At 47.9% G+C, this 17091-nt stretch overlaps 4 protein-coding genes and 1 long non-coding RNA gene across 7 annotated transcripts; 2 read left to right on the top strand and 3 right to left on the bottom strand.

The window, feature by feature from the left end:
* Positions 1-52: 52 nt before the first annotated feature.
* On the top strand, positions 53-2740 carry LOC133397641 (uncharacterized). 2 transcript variants are annotated; one of them, XM_061668779.1, is made up of 6 exons: positions 53-207; positions 875-988; positions 1052-1254; positions 1345-1420; positions 1508-1618; positions 1697-2740. In XM_061668779.1, the coding sequence occupies exons 1-6, from the start codon at positions 164-166 to the stop codon at positions 1905-1907; spliced, it is 759 nt and encodes a 252-aa protein (XP_061524763.1). In that variant the 5' UTR covers positions 53-163; the 3' UTR covers positions 1908-2740. The 2 variants fall into 2 exon arrangements, with proteins under 2 accessions (XP_061524763.1, XP_061524761.1); XM_061668777.1 differs by having other exon boundaries at positions 875-1254.
* LOC133397644 (fibrinogen alpha chain) lies at positions 2155-4780 on the bottom strand. Of its 2 annotated transcripts, XM_061668783.1 has the most exons (3): positions 4532-4780; positions 4071-4216; positions 2155-3395 (listed from the first exon to the last, which is right to left on the bottom strand). In XM_061668783.1, exons 1-3 carry the CDS (start codon positions 4623-4625, stop codon positions 3081-3083), a joined length of 555 nt encoding a protein of 184 aa, XP_061524767.1. In that variant the 5' UTR covers positions 4626-4780; the 3' UTR covers positions 2155-3080. The 2 variants fall into 2 exon arrangements, with proteins under 2 accessions (XP_061524767.1, XP_061524766.1); XM_061668782.1 differs by having other exon boundaries at positions 4071-4622.
* A 705-nt stretch (positions 4781-5485) lies between these two features.
* Positions 5486-10077, bottom strand: fga (fibrinogen alpha chain). The gene is given in 9 exon segments (XM_061668749.1): positions 5486-6197; positions 6383-6929; positions 7057-7173; positions 7175-7195; positions 7786-7884; positions 7959-8104; positions 8183-8366; positions 9104-9208; positions 9283-10077. Coding segments are annotated over 9 exon segments (1908 nt in total). The 5' UTR covers positions 9340-10077; the 3' UTR covers positions 5486-5565.
* LOC133397648 (uncharacterized) lies at positions 7476-14190 on the top strand. The gene is made up of 4 exons (XR_009767676.1): positions 7476-8210; positions 8307-8378; positions 9286-9494; positions 13938-14190. It is a non-coding gene; the product is annotated as an uncharacterized LOC133397648 (long non-coding RNA).
* On the bottom strand, positions 10199-14391 carry npy2rl (neuropeptide Y receptor Y2, like). The gene is given in 8 exon segments (XM_061668784.1): positions 10199-10951; positions 10953-11108; positions 11480-11633; positions 11712-11877; positions 12368-12500; positions 12570-12816; positions 13825-14002; positions 14120-14391. Coding segments are annotated over 6 exon segments (1167 nt in total). The 5' UTR covers positions 12732-12816; positions 13825-14002; positions 14120-14391; the 3' UTR covers positions 10199-10555.
* Positions 14392-17091: the final 2700 nt, after the last annotated feature.

Here is a 17091-nt window from a genome sequence, read left to right as displayed (position 1 = left end):
GGGGGCAGTGTTTACTAAAATTTGTTTCAAGATAAAGAAAGTGGGGGAAAGAAGTACAGTTTAATTCGTCTAAGAAAAGGAGCATAAGGGCAAACAGTTTGTTGAGCTGGTAGGACATTAGACTGTCAACAAGCACATTTGAAGTTTGATATCGAGTGCTGAGATGAAAACGTCATCACGTGCAGTCTGGGAGCCGTTTGCGATGAAGTAAGAAAATTGGTTCTGATCGAGTGCGTCATGGCGGACGTTTCATTGTTTTTTTAGCTAGCTCGGAGCTAAAAAAAAACAAAAAACGACGCTTCAGAATGTTTATTCACCATCGGCAGGTCTCACAAGAATAGACGTGTACATATATTTCTCAACATATTGTGCTATACAAGAGTTAAACGAAAGCTAGCAATTTGGAGAGCTTTAGTTTATTCTAGAAAGCCATGTGTTCAAAATTGAATGCTAGCCATGGAGATGGCGGTCAGGTCGTGAGTAGGTTGATGGGCACCCAAACGTGCTTAAGTTATTAAAATACATATGAAGGAATAAATAGAGGAGTTTGGGCATTTGTGGTGGATAAAATTCATGAAATTAGAGGTGGAAGCAAAAATATGAGCCATCATGGCGGCGGTTACTGAGGAACGTCTCGCAAAGGGACCGGTCACAAATTTGGTAGAAGTATAGAAAAATAGATAATAAAGACTGCTGCATGGATTTGAAAAATGTCCGTCATCACTGAGACCTTATTGAAAATGTCCCAGTATTAACGCCTTTGCTCTTTTGAGAAATTGTGATTGAAACTAGGATGTGGGCTACATCATAAATCATAAACTAGGTGTTTACTTAGTTATAGCTCATTATTATTTACGGTGACTTTGCAATTCAGGCAGTACACTGGACACACTTCCAAGATAAAAAGGGCTTCAAAGAAGAAGCTGGATAAAAGTCGCAACCCAAGTGAAGGTGTTGTCCAACGCCGGACTCAGGCTAAGAGGACGAGGTTTGGATTGGATGTTAGCCACGTTTATAAGGAGTTGGATCACATCTGCGATGTCGTCACCAGTCACGGAGAGGAGGAGCCAGGAGAGTGTCGTCGTGGAGATGGAGGATTAGATGATTCGGATGAGCGATGTTGCTCCCCCTCAGAAAGTCACGGCTCCCAACAAAAACCGAAGACCACCGACAGCCTTTGCCCATCCTGTCGGAAGGTCTACCAGAGGGCAAAAAGCTTGAAAACTCCCATCAAAGATAAACTCCTGGATAATGGTAAGGTGGGGGGGGGGGGGCTCGATATAGAGAGACAAAAACATTTTTCAGTATAAAGATGCAAGATGCTTCGCGTGGTTTGTATTTCAGATCCCACCTCCTTGACGTGCGATAATTGGGTCCTGCTCAAAAAGTGGAAGGCAAGTAGGCTGCCTGAGTCAAGAGGGTCAGTCAAATCTTTGGTGGAGTGACGAAAGTGGCCTGCGAGCAGTCTGTAAATGAAGACTTTTGATTTTATCTATTTTTTTGTCAGGAAGCTTTCCCACAGCTTGTTGCTTGTTCAATCATGTTTGAAGGGGAAGAGAAAAGCCAAGCAGAATGAGCGTAAAAACTCATGCTCGAGGCCGCATATTTTCCTTCACAGGTAACGCTCTAAAACTCAGAAAGCACATTTCCTATTAAAGACCACTTATTGGACTCGTTTTCTGTATTTGGGTGTCAGGAACCTCAGACGGCCTCACAAAGTGCCAGCGAGAAAGGAAGCGAAGAGAAACCAGTGCCAGAGGGCAAGCGACGATTCTCAGGGTTGCCCGATTGCCAAGCAGAAGCGTCTCTGTGGCAAACGCCCCCCGCAGTACAAGTGTGGTAACTGTACCGATAAGAGCAGTTTACACTCTACTTGTGCAGGTCTAGATGTTGACACTGTTCCGTGAAAAAAAGTCAAAGAAACCCAGTTAACACTTGCAGCTTCTGAGGAAGCCAGCAAGTCTTGTTGTTCTTTTCTTCAATTTCCAAACTTTTCAAGTAGTCAAATGCCGGAAAGATCTGTCGACATCGCAGTCTCCAAAATTGAGGCAACATTGTCAAAGTTGATCAACGTCCTAAGACGTGTTCGACATTCAAGTTTACCACAACTATTTCAGTATTGTACAAGGGCATTTAATTATTCATGCACAGCCGTGTACAGCAGGGGTTGTTTTGAAGTGTTCGATAAATAAAGTTGAGTTCATTCAATAACAATTACTCAATAATAATTACTCTATATTACACATAATGAACATCATATAGCCAAATTTTGTATTCTTTGATTCAGAAGACATACACATGTTCGATACCACATTTTTTTCAGACCGATACCAGTGCGAGTACTCACCGATACCGCGAATACTTTTGTTACAAGCAATTTCAATGACACATAATACACAATGACAAATTATTATAAACAATGACCTTTCTTTCTTTCTTTCTTTCTTTCTGACTGTTCTGGTCTCACCAGTGGTTCAGTTTCTCAGTCAGTTAAACACAAGAGTTCAGTAAATCCAGTTGAAGCCGGAACTTGTTTTTGGACGTTACTGAACCACAGTGTAAAACTGTAACACACAATGTTACAAAATAAAAAGGTGAGTATAGCACTCTAAATAATACACACCGGTAAGTAAACGAGCTATGTTGCCTGTACTGAATTCAGCAGGAAAAATAGACCTTTTTAATGCACCGAATACGAACATATATTTCTAATACATTTAGAAAATAAATCATATTATTTTATAACCTCTTTTTTTTTTTTTTTTTTTTTTTTACAACTGAATGGAATATTATCAAGGGAGTTTCTACCCAATGACTCTTGGTGACGGACTGTGGCCTCTGCAAGGCATCTGAATGAGTCGTGCATTTGAAAAGAAATGATACCATTCGGGGTTTGGGGCATGGCGCCAACGTGGTTCCACACCAAAAACCTGTCCTAGCTAGCCTTGTGCACGGACTGATGATGCCTGCTCATATTCAGACAACTGCGACAGTCTAGTGGTGATCAATTCAACGCCCCAATACTTGTCAATGTCTAACTGATATTAATAATATTTTGGGTAGGGCATGTCGGAGAGGTGCTACGATTCTTGGGATGCGACGTTCTCAGACTTGTCCACAAAGAGCTGGTTTTGTCCGATGTCCTCAAACTGGGTGAGCAGTTCTCGCCGCACCGTCGGGATCCGCATGTACGCTTTGGACGCGGTCGGGCCCACGAGCGTGGGCCGCAGTTTGATTGGTGGGATATCTCGAGGAGGCGGGACCTCCTCGCTTCTCTGGCGTTCGATCTCAGCCGCGTCAGCCCTCAGTGCCCGATAACCGTCGTGGTCGACGCTGAACGACAGCGCCGACCTGCAGGAGCCCCGACACGCTCGCAGCTTCATGTCCACGTCCACCTGATGAGCATGAATGCCAATTTATTGCTAGATTCAGCAAGTTGTAAGACTACCCTTGCAACTAGTTTCCAAAAAGTAACAAATATAGCTACTCTTAACATTTTTAGCAACGGTGAACGACTGGTTAGCACATCCGCCTCGCAGTTCTGAGGACCGGGGTTCAAATCCCGGCCCGGGCTGTGTGGAGTTTGCATGTTCTCCCCGTGTCTGCGTGGGTTTTCTCCGGGCACTCCGGTTTCCTCCCACATCCCCAAAACATGGACGGTAGGTTAATTGAAGACCCTAAATTGTCACTAGGTGTGAATGTGAGTGCAAATGCTTGTTTATTTCTGTGTGCCCTGCGATTGGCTGGCAACCAGTTTAGGGTGTACCCCGCCTCCTGCCCGCAAGTAGCTGGGATGGGCTCCAGCATACCCGCCACCCATGTGAGGATAAGCGGTGTAGATAATGGATGGATGGATAAATACAAAAATCTTCAAATTAATTTTACAAATAAAAACATGATAAACTAATCAAAATTAACACATTTCCCCCCCAAATCTGTAGCCGAGTTGGCCGATCACTTTGAGTACTTCCACTTTGTAATCTGCGCGGGTAGTGGATTTTGTCAAGTGCGCCACGTCGGAACATCGACGTGTGCTCCCCGACCTTCTTATGACCTTCAGCACAGCTCACCTCAGCTCTCCACAGCTCTTCCACCTGTCGCTGTACGCGCTCATTCAGCTCCTCCAGTTTCCACCGCAGCCGCAATGATCGTTGCCGTAGCGATGTCAGGTTCCTCGCCAGCTCGACGGCGTCTTGCACGAACTTGAGCTCCGACACTGCAGAGGGCCCACACCACACGTGTCCTACTCGTGCGGCCCTCCACATCATTTTAGATGGCGCGCCAAAAGCTTGCCTCAAATTTTCCTTGCATTTTTGGGGCATTGGACAAAAGTAGTGCTTTACCCCCATCTTGGTGCGACAGGACTATGTTGATTGTAAAGCTTCATATAGACAAAGGTAGTGCTATGGCGCCATCTAGTGGCACCTTGGTGCCAAGGAAGTAATTTGAAGTGAGTTGAGCTTCATTTAGACGAAAGTAGTGCGATGAAAATTAGTTGTAGAACCACACACAGAGTGGCAGCTGGCTTTACCGTGTTGGATGACTAGGATCCTCCGGTGATGGCGGTAGACCTTGGCGACCTTCGCCATGAACTCTTCAACCTTGGCCTCCAACGCCTTGGCCATCTTACAGAATCCATAGAGCTTCCTGTCAGCTTGCGTGTCCGCCCGCGAGAGGACAGCATGAAGGCGGCAGCCGGACGGACACTTCGTGCCCTGCCGCGGGAGAAAAAAGGCTCAAACATTGGTCAATTGACATGTAATGGTTTGTTTCCAATGAAAAGGCTTCAAAGTGCATATAATGTTATGGTGAAATATCCTATTGCGTTCGAGGCCAACGAGACACATTTCCTGCTTTTACCCAGTCGTCATGGGAACAGGGCGATACGTCCGACCGGGCGGGGCAGTGTCGTCGATCAGGGGAGAGGCTGGGCTGCTGGCGTTCGTGTTGGACGTGCGGCCTTGCGCATGCTGTGGGCGCAATGCAAATATGTGGTTAGCGAGGTCCAAGGCCGCCGGGATTGTTTGCTTTTGGATAGAACTTCAAGACAGACACTGCAGTGACAGATTTGTTTGTCAAACACAAGCATGAAATATGCAACTTCCTGTTGACGCCATGATGTTCTCAGACAGAAGAGGCCACTGAGCTTCGACTGTCACCAGCAGGTTTCAACTGGGAGGAGCCACAGAAAGGCATAGAAGTGGATGTCTTTGGAAAATAAAACATTGAATTGCAAAAGTGAATTTTGCTGTTAAGTTCTTGTTCGACCCAAAGTACTGAAACATGGAACAACCGGACATGCACATTGAACATTGTAGAGAAACCTGTGAAGCTTCTACTGCATTTAAGGTTCATCCCTGATTTTTTTTTTTTTTGTGAGAAGCGTATGTGTGGCCTTCACCAATGAGGAATCCCAGGACCAGATGGTTTTCATGTGGATGCCACTAAAATACACACACATGCACAGAACTGTTGAGGTGACCATTGATACTTTATTGAGTTCAGTGCAGAGCATTCTGGAAAGTTGGGTGGAACGTCAACACAACCAAATGACAGCCCGGGAGGTCACAGTGTGGCAGGTCGCACAAACATTTGCACACTCTTAAGGCGACGACCGGCCCATACCGCTCCGTCGCCCCCGTTGAGGTTGGCCGACTGGCAGTTGTTATACCACCAGCCTCCACCGTGTGTCGCTGCACAGTTTCCCACCCCTGTGTCGTTGTCTCGGTCCCAGCTGCTGAACTTCATCCCGTTGTGGGACACAGAGGATGCCGCGTCGGGCTCTGTAAGGGCGTCTCCTGAGGTGCCGCTGTAGCCAGAAACATGTAATGGGTACCCCTCCTCCTCGGGACCCACCTTAACGATGTATTCTGCAGTAGTTACGCCCCCCTCCCCATCCTGCATGTCCACCCTTAGCAGGGTCTCACCCTGGTTGGTCAACAAGTGGAAGTTATGATTGCCAAGCCACATCTCCCCCCTCCCCTGCGCGTCCACACTTCCGAAACCTTCGCGATATTCGACCCAAGTTCGGTTGAAGTTGAGCAAGCTGTTCTCTCTCTGCTGGACTAACAACCAGCCGCCCAACAGCCCCTCCTGGAGGCAGTAAACCCCCACGAGGGCGGCGGTGGCAGAGGCTTTGATGTTAAACATGCCGCTTGTTTCCCCTTGGCTGTGCTTGTGGAAGATATCCACGCAATCTGCAACACATCATTTTCCTTCTTCAATTTCCAGAAAGTTCAACACAGATGCTAAAGCTAAACATTAGATTCAATTAGTCTTCTGTTCCCTAACTTTTTGCGAATAGTGCATTTTTCGAATAGGGCTGACGATAAGGCAAAGGCTAGCAGAATGCGCCGTTACTCCAGGTCGGAGGTTGCGGTACCTTTTCCCACGTAATCGCTGTGGCGTTCGACGTGTGCGCTTTGTATGCTGCGAGCGTACACGTCGGGAGCGTCGTCGTCAATGTGGTGAGTAAGGAACTTTCCCATGTCAAAGCCCATCTCTTTGAAGGTCTGCGAGAAGCCGGTTTTAGTATCCGATTGGCTTCCTTTGACGCCGCCCACGTTAACGGTCTTGATGTTGGTGGAGACGTGACTCAGGAGGGAATCCAGCTCTCCCTTGGTGCCGGACACCCCCTGACAGGCAGGACCGCCCTCTCTGGTCTCCACTAGCTTTTCCACGGGGCCGTCCTTAGTCATCTCCATGGTTTTCTTGGTCATTATCACGCAATTGTTTGAGTCGATACTGTGAAGGTGCCTGTCTTCAAAGTTTCCACCGCCACCAAACAAGTCTCCATTGGGGCCTCCTGAGAGCTCAGAGATGGACGCGGAGGAGCCTGATGCAAAGATGGAAGTACCTGCAACTTTCGAGATGGTTGCAGGAGAGGAGTTGGAACCTTCCTTCTCGAGTGTCAACTTGAGCGATTTCACCTGACCAATGTAGAAGAAGATAGTGTAAAATAAGTGCCTGGGCCCAATACAATCTATAATGTACACAGTTTCAGACTGTTTATATGAAAGCGCCACATATGCTAATGGCGTTGCAAGGTGTCCTGACCTCGTGGAACATGTCTGGCACACCCTTGGTCTTGTAGATACCGCCTGGGAGCGTTTCTTGCAACGGCCTGCTTTGCATCACTTCCAACTGGCGCACGGACTGGATGCTCTGCACCTGCCTGGGCCTGAAGGTGATTCATCTGGAAAAGGAAGTGGACGCTCACCAAGAGGGATGCGACGGTCCTCTATGGCATCGGTTCTCAAACTGGGATCTCAAAGCCATATTGGCCATTTGCAAAATACTTTGCTATCGCTTACATATGTCGTAGAATTTTTAAAAAGTGAAACGATTGTGACATTTCAGAAACCTGATTGAAATGAGACAATGTGCTGCTGCTGGTGTGCGCACCTTGACTAGCGGGTGTGGAGGTGGGTGGGTGGGTGGGTGGGGGATGGGGGGGGGGCAGTATTATACAAACACACTGTTGCCGGTCTCAGCTCCTCAGTAAGCCACAGTCATATTAGTTGTTCTTCAAAGAGGATAAAGAAAATAGGCCTGTGAGTATGGTTTTATTGTCATATCCAATGTTTCTGTTCATATAGCCTCTGGTTTAAGGGTTATGTACGTAACTCGGAAAAACGTCAAAGTCTGATCACTTGTCTCTCGAGGCTCCACTGTATTGAATTTATTTCAATTGAACGTTAGAATGACGAAGGCGTCCTTGGAAATATTTCTGCCCAAACGCAAAACGTTTGAAAACTCTCTGGTGTACGTCAGACAGCAGCTAACCTGTTTGTCCAGAGCCACGTAGCTGTCGTGGTCCACCTGGTGCTCGGAGTAAGTCTTGCAAGAACCTTTACAGGAACGCAACTTGATGTCGATGTCCACCTGGAGGGAGAAGAACAGGACCTTAAGGAACTTCTTCTTTTGATTTTCCCTCAACATGGCAACAGAAGACTCGCCTCCAGATTCTGCATGTCGGCCACCTGATCCGTCACCCGGTCGCGGAGGGCGGCCAGGATCCGCAGCTGCCTGTCGATCTTCACCTTCATGTCGGAGATCCTCTGGCGAAGGCTCTGCGCCAAGTTGTAGTAGCGGTCCTCTTGACCTGCGGAAGGAACATTAACGCGTCATCCTCGAGTCACACTCGTGAAGGGCGGGAGTCGGAATAACCGCGGGGACCAACCGGAGTTCAGGATGAGCTTCTCCTTCAGGTAATCGTACATTTGCTTGGTCACCCGATCGACCGAGTGATGCCCGACTTGGTTCTGCTCCACTAAAGTTTGTATCTTCTCGATTTTCTTCTGTAGGCTGTGATCTTGGTGGTCCATCAGACCTTGGATCCTGCAGCCAGACGGGCACTTGGGACCCTGGCGGCAGAGGTGCCAAAAAAAAAAAACACTATGTACTTAAATAGAAAAAAAATGAATTGGTGAAAGAAGTAGTACTGCTTTAACTCCAGTAACAGTCATAAAAAGAACAGCCAAAATACATTGTTTGTGTCTGTCAATTATGAACTATTCCCGTTTTGTCAACTGGCACAACGACAAAAAAACATCTCTATTGTCTGAAAATCCTCAATTCAAACCCTAATGCTGGGAAGAACCACGTTCCTTCATCTCACGAAATGATTCTTATGCTTTTTAATGTCACATTGTCCAGCACCACAGACTACCTGTGTCTACCGAGTGTTGCCCACTCGGTAGACATTGAAAAGGGGATACCTCCATCTGCGGTCCTGTCCCAAGGTTTTGAGTTTAGATCAGGGGATGTTGCCGATTGTGGTCAACGGCGGACCTGTGAACCCCTTTGAGAATCTTTTGTGATTCAGGGCGAAACAAATGAACTTTATTTGCCTTGAAACCTTAATTCGAAACCCATACCCTTGTTTGAAACCCTCGATCGGGCTTACTCGCCCAGGAGCACAAAAGAAATTCACACGCTTACACACACACACACTCTCTCTATTTCACACAGACGCACACACTCACTCACTCTGGAACTCTCTGTGACGTAGACACACAGTCTTACGATCTCTCTCTAGCACACAAAAACACACTTCACTCTGTCTCAAACAGACACGCACACGACGCTACGCTAACATTACCCAGTCATCGTCGGTGCAGAATGGCCACTCCTTCTGGGTGGCGCACTTGTCCGAGCGGGTGTTGGGCTCTATGGGCCGCGGTCCCCTGGGATCCAGCCCGCCAACCTGCGGACATTTTGCGTTTTGGGTTAATGTCACTTGACGTTCAAACAATACAAAGTTGTATGTCATTTTCTCACCAGCGCGGCGGCGGCGCACACGAGGACGAGGAAGGCCACCGAACTAGGTCGTTGCATCTCGTCGAATGTTCCAAAGTTCCAGGAGTTTGCTGCTTTTGAAGACGCCCCCTGACGCTCGTGACTCAGTCAAGGTTGAGCAAACCGTGGAGAGGGTGACGACCTTTTGTGTGGCTGCACTTTGTACACAAACATGGACGTGCACACTAAGTGTGGTAAGTCATGTTCGGTAGCTGGGACTTTAGTGGGGACTTACGCAACTTCATCCGCCGCCACCGTGCATAAAAAGGCATCGGGAGCGGTTCGCAATTCATATCTGCCGTGACAAAAATCATGTTGCTGATTATCAAAAGTAACGAGCGCAGATCGCTTACATTTTTGGATGGAAAAATGCTGATATCGGGACGAAATTTGAATTGTTACTGAGCCTCGGACAGGTTAGATTGACAACACGTGGATTACACAAAGACATATAACATCTTAGATCCACATCATTTTCATTGTGAATTAATTAATACAATTTCATGGCACAAGTATTGGAACTTAGGTTGTAAATGAGGTCAGTGCCTCTGAGAGCATTTAGGCCTTGCCGGCTCAGACCGCTGACCACTGAGCGACCATCAATAAACTTGACTGACAGGGTACATATATTTTCCTGACACAATAGAGGTCTTCATTACCGTTCGCGACACCGTAGAGGACAAACAAGCGTTTGTGGAGTTCAGGAGTCGATCATCAGGTGAGGATAAAAAGCTGATTGGCGCAGAGGAAGGCGTCGTCTCAGCGGAAAACTTTTGCATCATAGTCTACTTTTGACATAAAACATGCGAAACATTCATAAACCACTTCCTGTTTGGCAAGAAGAATGAAGGAAGTGACTTGATTGTCTTTATTATTTAAAAACAAAGAAATGGTTAGCACATCTGCATCACTGCGATCGGCTGGCACCCCCCGCCTCCTGCCCGATGATAGCTGGGATGGCCTCCGGCACGCCCGCCACCCTAGTGAGGAGAAACTGGATGGATGGACATCTGCATCACACTTCTGAGGTTCAGGGTTTCTTCTTGGCTCCACCAGGGACTTCCCCACCTTCCAAAAACACGGATGTGAGTTACTCTAAATGGTCCAAAGGTGCAAATGTGAGTTTGTTTATATGTGCCTTGTGATTGGCCGGCGACGAGTCCAGGACGCACTCAGCCTCTGGGTCAAAGTCCGCCCTAATAGGCCGTAGCTTCCCCATAAAGAAAATCAAGGGATGGATGTGGAAAGCTTCTGTTCACACGTCAGTAGCGTTGAGGCAGGTGGAGGCAACTCCCCGCCTCCCCTCTGCCATCTTCGTCCTCCCTCCGCCTCCTGCGTCTTTGCGCCCACGCCGCCCCCCTCTGCCCCTGAACTTGAAGGCGGCGAGGAAGGCAGCGCGGTAGTTGCGGTTCATCCATCCGTAGAGCAGCGGGTTGGCAAAGGTGGAGCACATGGCCACCACGTGGAAAAGGGTGTAGAGCAGGCGGAAGTGCGGCATGTCCGGCACGCTGCCGTCGATGTCGGTGGCGAGCTGGAAGGCGTGGTAGGGGAGCCAACTGACGGCGAACACCACCACCATGGTCACCAGCATTTTGGTGGTCTTGCGGCGGCGGCGGCGGCGCTCGGACCCCGCGGACGCTCCGTCGCTCCCCGCCCTCTGCCGGGCCGACGTGACCTCGCAGCTTGGACCAGATGCGGGCGTAGGCGAAGGAAATAATGGCAAGCGGAAGGAAGTACTGCAGCACCAGCATGGCGACACTGTAGACCGTCCCGTCCGTGCCGGACCCGGGCCACTGCTCTGTGCACACCTGCCGCCAATGGCGCAATTGAATTCCTCAGACACAACAGGAAGTAGCACAGATGGGGTCAAGTCATACATGTTTAAGTCTCAACGGAGTCTTGAGTCTTAAACCTTCAAGTCTCAAGTCGTAATTAATCTAAAAGTCCCAAAGCAATTCTCATGTCTTAAACTTCAAGTCTCAAGTCTTAACCCTCAAGTCTTGAGTCTTAAACTTCAAGTATCAAGTCGGTCCCAATTCTTAAACTTCAAGTCTCAATCCAAGTTTAGTCTCAAGTCTTTTAGTTTCTGTCAAGGCAAGAAGTCACAAGTCATCAAAACAGTGACTCGAGTCCCAATGACCGGAGTCCCCATTTCTGGGACGAAGACGGCGTCCTCCACCTGGATGCTGTGTCCCGGTCCCAGCGTGAAGGATCCGTACTCTCGGAAGATGGCGAGGGGGCTGGCGAGCGCGGCGCTCAGCAGCCACGTGAGCGCTATGACCCCGAAGCACGTGTCCTTCCGCATCCTGGTCTCCAGGTGGTGAACGATGCACCTGGAACCACGGAGACACGCTATGACAAGTCGCCCTCGGAGACGCCCGCCCGGCCGCTTTATCCGCCGGCCCTCCCACCTGTGGCGATCCAGCGCGATGACGTTGAGGGTCAGAGTAGAAACGTGAACGGCGAGGCCCTGGGCGAAGGGCACCAGGAAGCAGAGGGCACCGCCGAACCGCCACTCGCCCTGAAGCGTGTAGACCAGCGTGAACGGCAGACACAGCGCGTTCACCAGCAGGTCGGCTGGGAGGCGACATTTAAACGGGGGTCGGCTCAATCATTTGCAATAACTCCGATATCATTTTGAAAAGGCCATATCCACAAATGGCGATTGGTGTCCAAAACAAAAATCCTCCCTGCCCACGTCAAAGTTCTATTATGATTGTCATACATCATTTTAAGTCGCTTTTTTTTATTTTTACAAGAATATATTCACATTTTCTAAATTCACTGGTATCTCATCCCTTACTAATCTTTGTCTTTAAAATGGAAATATTTTGACTTTATTCTCAGAAGATGACTTTTTTTCCTTCCAAGGGAAATTTTGTCATAATCCGAACACCACGTGTGCTCCTAAATGCCATCGTAATTAAAAAAGATGACTGTTTCGAGGGAAAAAAAGTCAAAATATTACAGTTTTCAAATGCTATTTTTGAACAGTACATTTTCTTTATTGTTAGAAATGATTATAATGATTGTACGAAATTAGGTTTACATTGCGTTTTGGACGTACCGACTGCCAAGTTGGCGATGAAGAAGTTGGTGACGGTGCGCAGCGACTTGAAGCGATAGACGACGTAGATGACCAGAGAATTCCCCACGAGCCCCAGCAGGATAATGGCGCTGTAGGCCGCGATCAGCACGACCTGCCACGAGCGAGAAACACGCCGGCGTCGGTGGGCCGCAGACCGGTCAGGCGTGGACCCGGCACTCACCTGCACGCCGGGCAGTCGGGTGGGGTCTTCGGGGAAGGCGGCCCCTTCCGACCAAGGGGCCGCCGCGTCTGCCGCGGAGTCGTCGTAGCCGTCGTCATCGTCGCCGTGGTAACTGAGGTTCGCGGCCGCGGGAGGGTCCCGCCCGTCGTCGACCCGGTCCATGTCGCGCGTTCGATCGCGCGTCTCTTAAATCGCACCGGTCACGTTCGCCGGTTTGTCAGGGTCGTCGCGTGTCGTGTTGTGTCGCCTGTGGGAGGAAAGAGGTTGAGGAATTTCCCTCGATCGGGCCGTTTGGGAAGAAGAGCAACGCCTGCCGTTTAGCAACGCGAGTGGACGTTGATTTATTCATCGACACGTTTTCCCGCCGTCGCTATTTTTGGCTCGCTCTCATCCGGAGGAGCCTGCGTGCGCCCGTCGCCGAGGTGCCACGTGTCTGTCCGCCTTTCACCGCGTAAACAAACCGACGGGGACCGAGCGTAGCGCCCTGTGGAGCCCCGCGGCAAATACTAACGTTTTCCAGACTGGACAGACTGATGATGTCGTTAGAATGTAACTTACATGGCAGCACCGTAGACATCAAATATAAACAGACCCCACCTCAGCGCGGAATCGGACGTGAGCATCGTTGCCATACTGAATGTGGCTTTTGACCGCATGTGTTATTTTGCTGACTTTGTGGCTAATATTACCACGTCCCGGATGTGCATAATACTGAAAATTCCTGCGGTGGAGCCAGTCTCCAAACAGTCTTTCCTGTTAATTATTATGAATCTCCCCTGATTGTTGTTAGTTGTTAACATTTAACATTTTAACATCTCATACAAAGTAGGAGAGAAAAGAGAAAGCCAATGACGTGTAGTCCACATTGATTGATTGTTTTATCAGAACACATTAGCAGAAATTGTTTTTTTTTTACCGTATATTATGAAATATCCTAATATAGAACAGAATAAAAGCAGCAATACATTACATAATTCGGATGTTTATATGTTTAAAGAGAAGTAAACACGTATATGATCCTAACTTTTTTGTCTGTAAATACTTTTTGACTTATATCATAAAGTACAATAATTGGCAATTCATTTACAATATACTCTGTTGTGTAATTGTATCCAAATAATGCATTCATTATGGCAGACACGCTTGTTCAAGAGATGAAGCCTCTGACATCATCCCCCAAAATAAAAGTGACACTTGAATAGTTCATCTCTATAAATATTATGATAAATATAGGTTAAAAGATTGGCACACTGACCAGTGGCGTTTCCGCGGTTCTGCCTCCAAATGTCCTTGTTGGTACAAACAAACAACAAAAAGAAGACAGCGGCTGTTGTTTACTTTTCCAAATCATCCATCGTCTCGTCACAGGAGAGGAGCACGTTGCATCACTGCGCGAGGGAGAGGAGAGCAGCTTCACATTGCGGAGGCGGGGCCTGCGTGCAAGGACGAGGACGATGACGGAGGAGGGAGATCAAATCCAAGTGAGCAGGCGGGAGGTGGCAAAAGGCATAATAACATAACATAACTTCAAACTCATCAATAATACGTACATGAGGTGAAAGTACAAAATAACTGCAGTTGGCTGGCGACCGGCCCGGGGTGTCTCCCGCCTCGCGCCCAAAGTCACACGCGTCCCTCGCAAGGACAAACGCTATTGTTTTTTTTTTTTTGAAAGATGGATGGATGAAATAGAACATAATAATTCAAGCTAACACAAGTGCTGTGGGGGCGTCCGGTGATCTGCTTTCCCCCGTCGAACATCCCGAAGGAAGATCCCGTCCCGCCCGTGCAGCAAAGCGCACAAAGAAGCTAGTTGCGCTAATGCTACGCGGCCGAGCGCGGTGAAGAAAAGCTGCTTAGTGAGGGTCAAAGTGCACGGCGTCTCATTAAGATGACACCGTTTAAGCTCTCCTGGCGTGACTTACGAGCAGCGTCGGGAATTACAAATTGCTCTGCTGAATATGCGATGATAGCTTCTCAAAGCAATATAACTCATTACGTGATTTCGTTTTGAATGAATGCATCAGCAGAACCTTTGGAGGTTTCCTTGAAGAAAGTGGATCGAAACCATAGAAACCTTCTCAAAACCTCAGATAAACTTTGATTGGGAAAACAATGTCACGTCTGAGACTGCGGCAGGCAGAACGGCGCGTGACCAGAGAGAACCGAGCAAAGGCGTCAACTTTAGAAAAATACAATCGGCGCTTTTGGGGCTAATTTGCAAATGGAACTCAAATTGTCATCGTGGTAATTTCCAAAAATTTACACATTTCCTCCCAGTCATGTAATGAATTACAATTACATACATTTTGTGATTAAATTGGCATAATCTCATTACATGCAATTCGTGACTCCGCAAAACTGCTTACGAGTGCCCCAATTTACAACTTTTGAGTTTCGAGCAGTCGCTTGGTGGATTTTTTTTTTGCGTCGTGTTGCAAGTCGAGATCGATGTCGTGACGTGGAGAAAAAAAAATAAAAAATAGAGTAACCAAGGTAGTGTCATGCCCTCGCATGTGGGCAAGGAGAGCTACAGTTGCTTTTTATTGAACGGGGAGAAGCAGTCAAAACACACAAATACAAAATGAGAGCACTCGCAAGGAGCAATTTGGAGTCCATCTCTGGATGTCGCGCACTAGGCCACGCCCCTTAAAGGCAAAAATCCAACCCACAAATGCTACGATACGGTGTTATTTGCGAACAAGAGTGTGTGGTGTGTGTTCAGGGAGACGGTGACCAGAGAGCAGAGGCTCCCTCACAGTTGCCACGCATACGACTTGCAGGTCCGCGATGCGCACGTTGAGCAAAACATAAACGCTTGATGGATTGGTTTCGCGTTTAAGACATTTCAAAGTGGCCCCTTGCAGCCGTCCCATTTTTAAGTACACGGCCCTAGGAAGAAAAAGTTTGGACCCCCCGTTTTGGTGCGCGACCATATAAGGGCACGGCGCAGGGCCGAGGTAGAGGTGCTCTGTTTACTGGTGCAGTCAACTGGGAGGAGAAGTTTAAAGTTTTCCCTCATCTTATCTAACATTCTTCTCTGACACTTAACACGACGGCCGTTTGATGTTGCCGAGCAATCGGAGAAGTTGCAGCAGCAAAACGCAAGCTCTCCCGCGCCTCCTTGCGGAGCCGCAGGATTTCGGTGATGACACGCGTGCGGATACGAGGGCGCGCGAGGGTGGTTAGCTATCCTGGAAGACCGGCGTCCGTTCCTTAGCATTAGCATTTGCGCACGTCATCAAGAGTACACTGCGAAAACCCCAACCGAACCCAGAATCAAGATCTCAAACTAAGACCGAACACGAGCGAGCTGCAAGAAATCGTCGGCGACTCAGACCGGCGCAACTGAAAAGCTGCGACCGCTGGTGTACTTTGCACATTTGACCTTGGCTGCGCTAACAAAAATTGTTTTTCAGAACAGAGACTCTCCACGCTTTGCTTTCTAAATATCAAATTAGACATAAGGTTACTATGTTAAAACGCAAGATATGCTGTATGCTGTACAAGGACAGCAGTTTTGGTGTAAGAGCATTTCACTTATTTGAAGCATTTTTAAGAAATGAATAAGTAATACTATAATTTTAGCGGAGTAGATATTTTTAAAACACTAATTCTAAGATTTGGTGTTTGGGTTTTAATCTTGAATCTTTAAAAATGTTCCTGTTCTATTGGCATATCATTTTTTATTTTCATTTCATTAATACAAACATTATTCAAACAATTTTACCATTTTTAAAATGATATATAATTGCTTAAGTAATTACAATTAAATGAATTATGTAAAGAATGTGAAGCCATTACTTTATTTTTATCGCCATTTTATTGCTGTTTTTAAAGCTCACACATAAATGACTATGCGTCCATTCTCAAAAATCACATGCGCGCAAAAAATCGACAAGACGGTCGCCGAGACGAGATGCTGCGGCTCGCTGGCGTCATCGGTTGCCAACAGGAAAACAAAAATAGGCTATCGTGAAGGTCCCTGGAGGTCGCCCCCCACAAATGCGCACGCACTTTCCTCTCCCTCCTCGCCACGGAGACGAGGCGTGTGAAGGAGCGCACGCCGGCTCTTGATGTCACCGACGACGTCACGTCAAGGCCGACGCCAAGGGAACGCCGCCGGGGCGTGGGGAGGAAGAGAAGCGTGTTCATTTGCCGGAAAAGCAGCCATCCGTTTGCGGCTTGTCCTTATTAGGAGCCTCCGCCAGCTGACTTTAAGCATCCTGCACTGGTTGCCAGCCAATCACAGGGCACGAAGAGACTAACGAGTCACACTCACATCAATGGACAAGTGATGAGTCGACAACGTGTGCCCGTTGAGAGAAGGAGGAGAAAAAGAAGAGAACATTGAAACCAGTTTCCAAGCCTGAACTGTGAAGCAGATGTGCTAACCACTTGTCCACCGTGTTGCCTCACACACGTACGTTCATGCGCTCTTGATTGACAGCTGCCTGTCCTTCTCAAGGCCGACAACAAACAACGAGTCATCAGGATGAAGATAAAAGACGAGAGGAGGCGG

Source organism: Phycodurus eques, chromosome 23 (genome assembly GCF_024500275.1).
Source record: "Phycodurus eques isolate BA_2022a chromosome 23, UOR_Pequ_1.1, whole genome shotgun sequence".
In the NCBI taxonomy this organism is placed as follows: domain Eukaryota; kingdom Metazoa; phylum Chordata; class Actinopteri; order Syngnathiformes; family Syngnathidae; genus Phycodurus; species Phycodurus eques.
The sequence above is the reverse complement of the archived record's forward strand: the minus strand, read 5'-3'. Positions and strand labels throughout refer to the sequence as shown.

Bases quoted from the DNA above. Each gene is read 5' to 3' on its own strand.
- LOC133397641 (XM_061668777.1), top strand. From the start codon at position 164: ATGAAAACGTCATCACGTGCAGTCTGGGAGCCGTTTGCGATGAA. The intron at 208-874 runs GTAAGAAAATTG...TTTGCAATTCAG, and splicing joins TGGGAGCCGTTTGCGATGAA to GCAGTACACTGGACACACTT. The intron at 1,619-1,696 runs GTAACGCTCTAA...TTTGGGTGTCAG, and splicing joins CCGCATATTTTCCTTCACAG to GAACCTCAGACGGCCTCACA.
- LOC133397644 (XM_061668782.1), bottom strand. From the start codon at position 4,349: ATGGGGGTAAAGCACTACTTTTGTCCAATGCCCCAAAAATGCAAGGAA. The intron at 3,396-4,070 runs GTGAGCTGTGCT...CATGCTCATCAG, and splicing joins AAGAGCTGTGGAGAGCTGAG to GTGGACGTGGACATGAAGCT.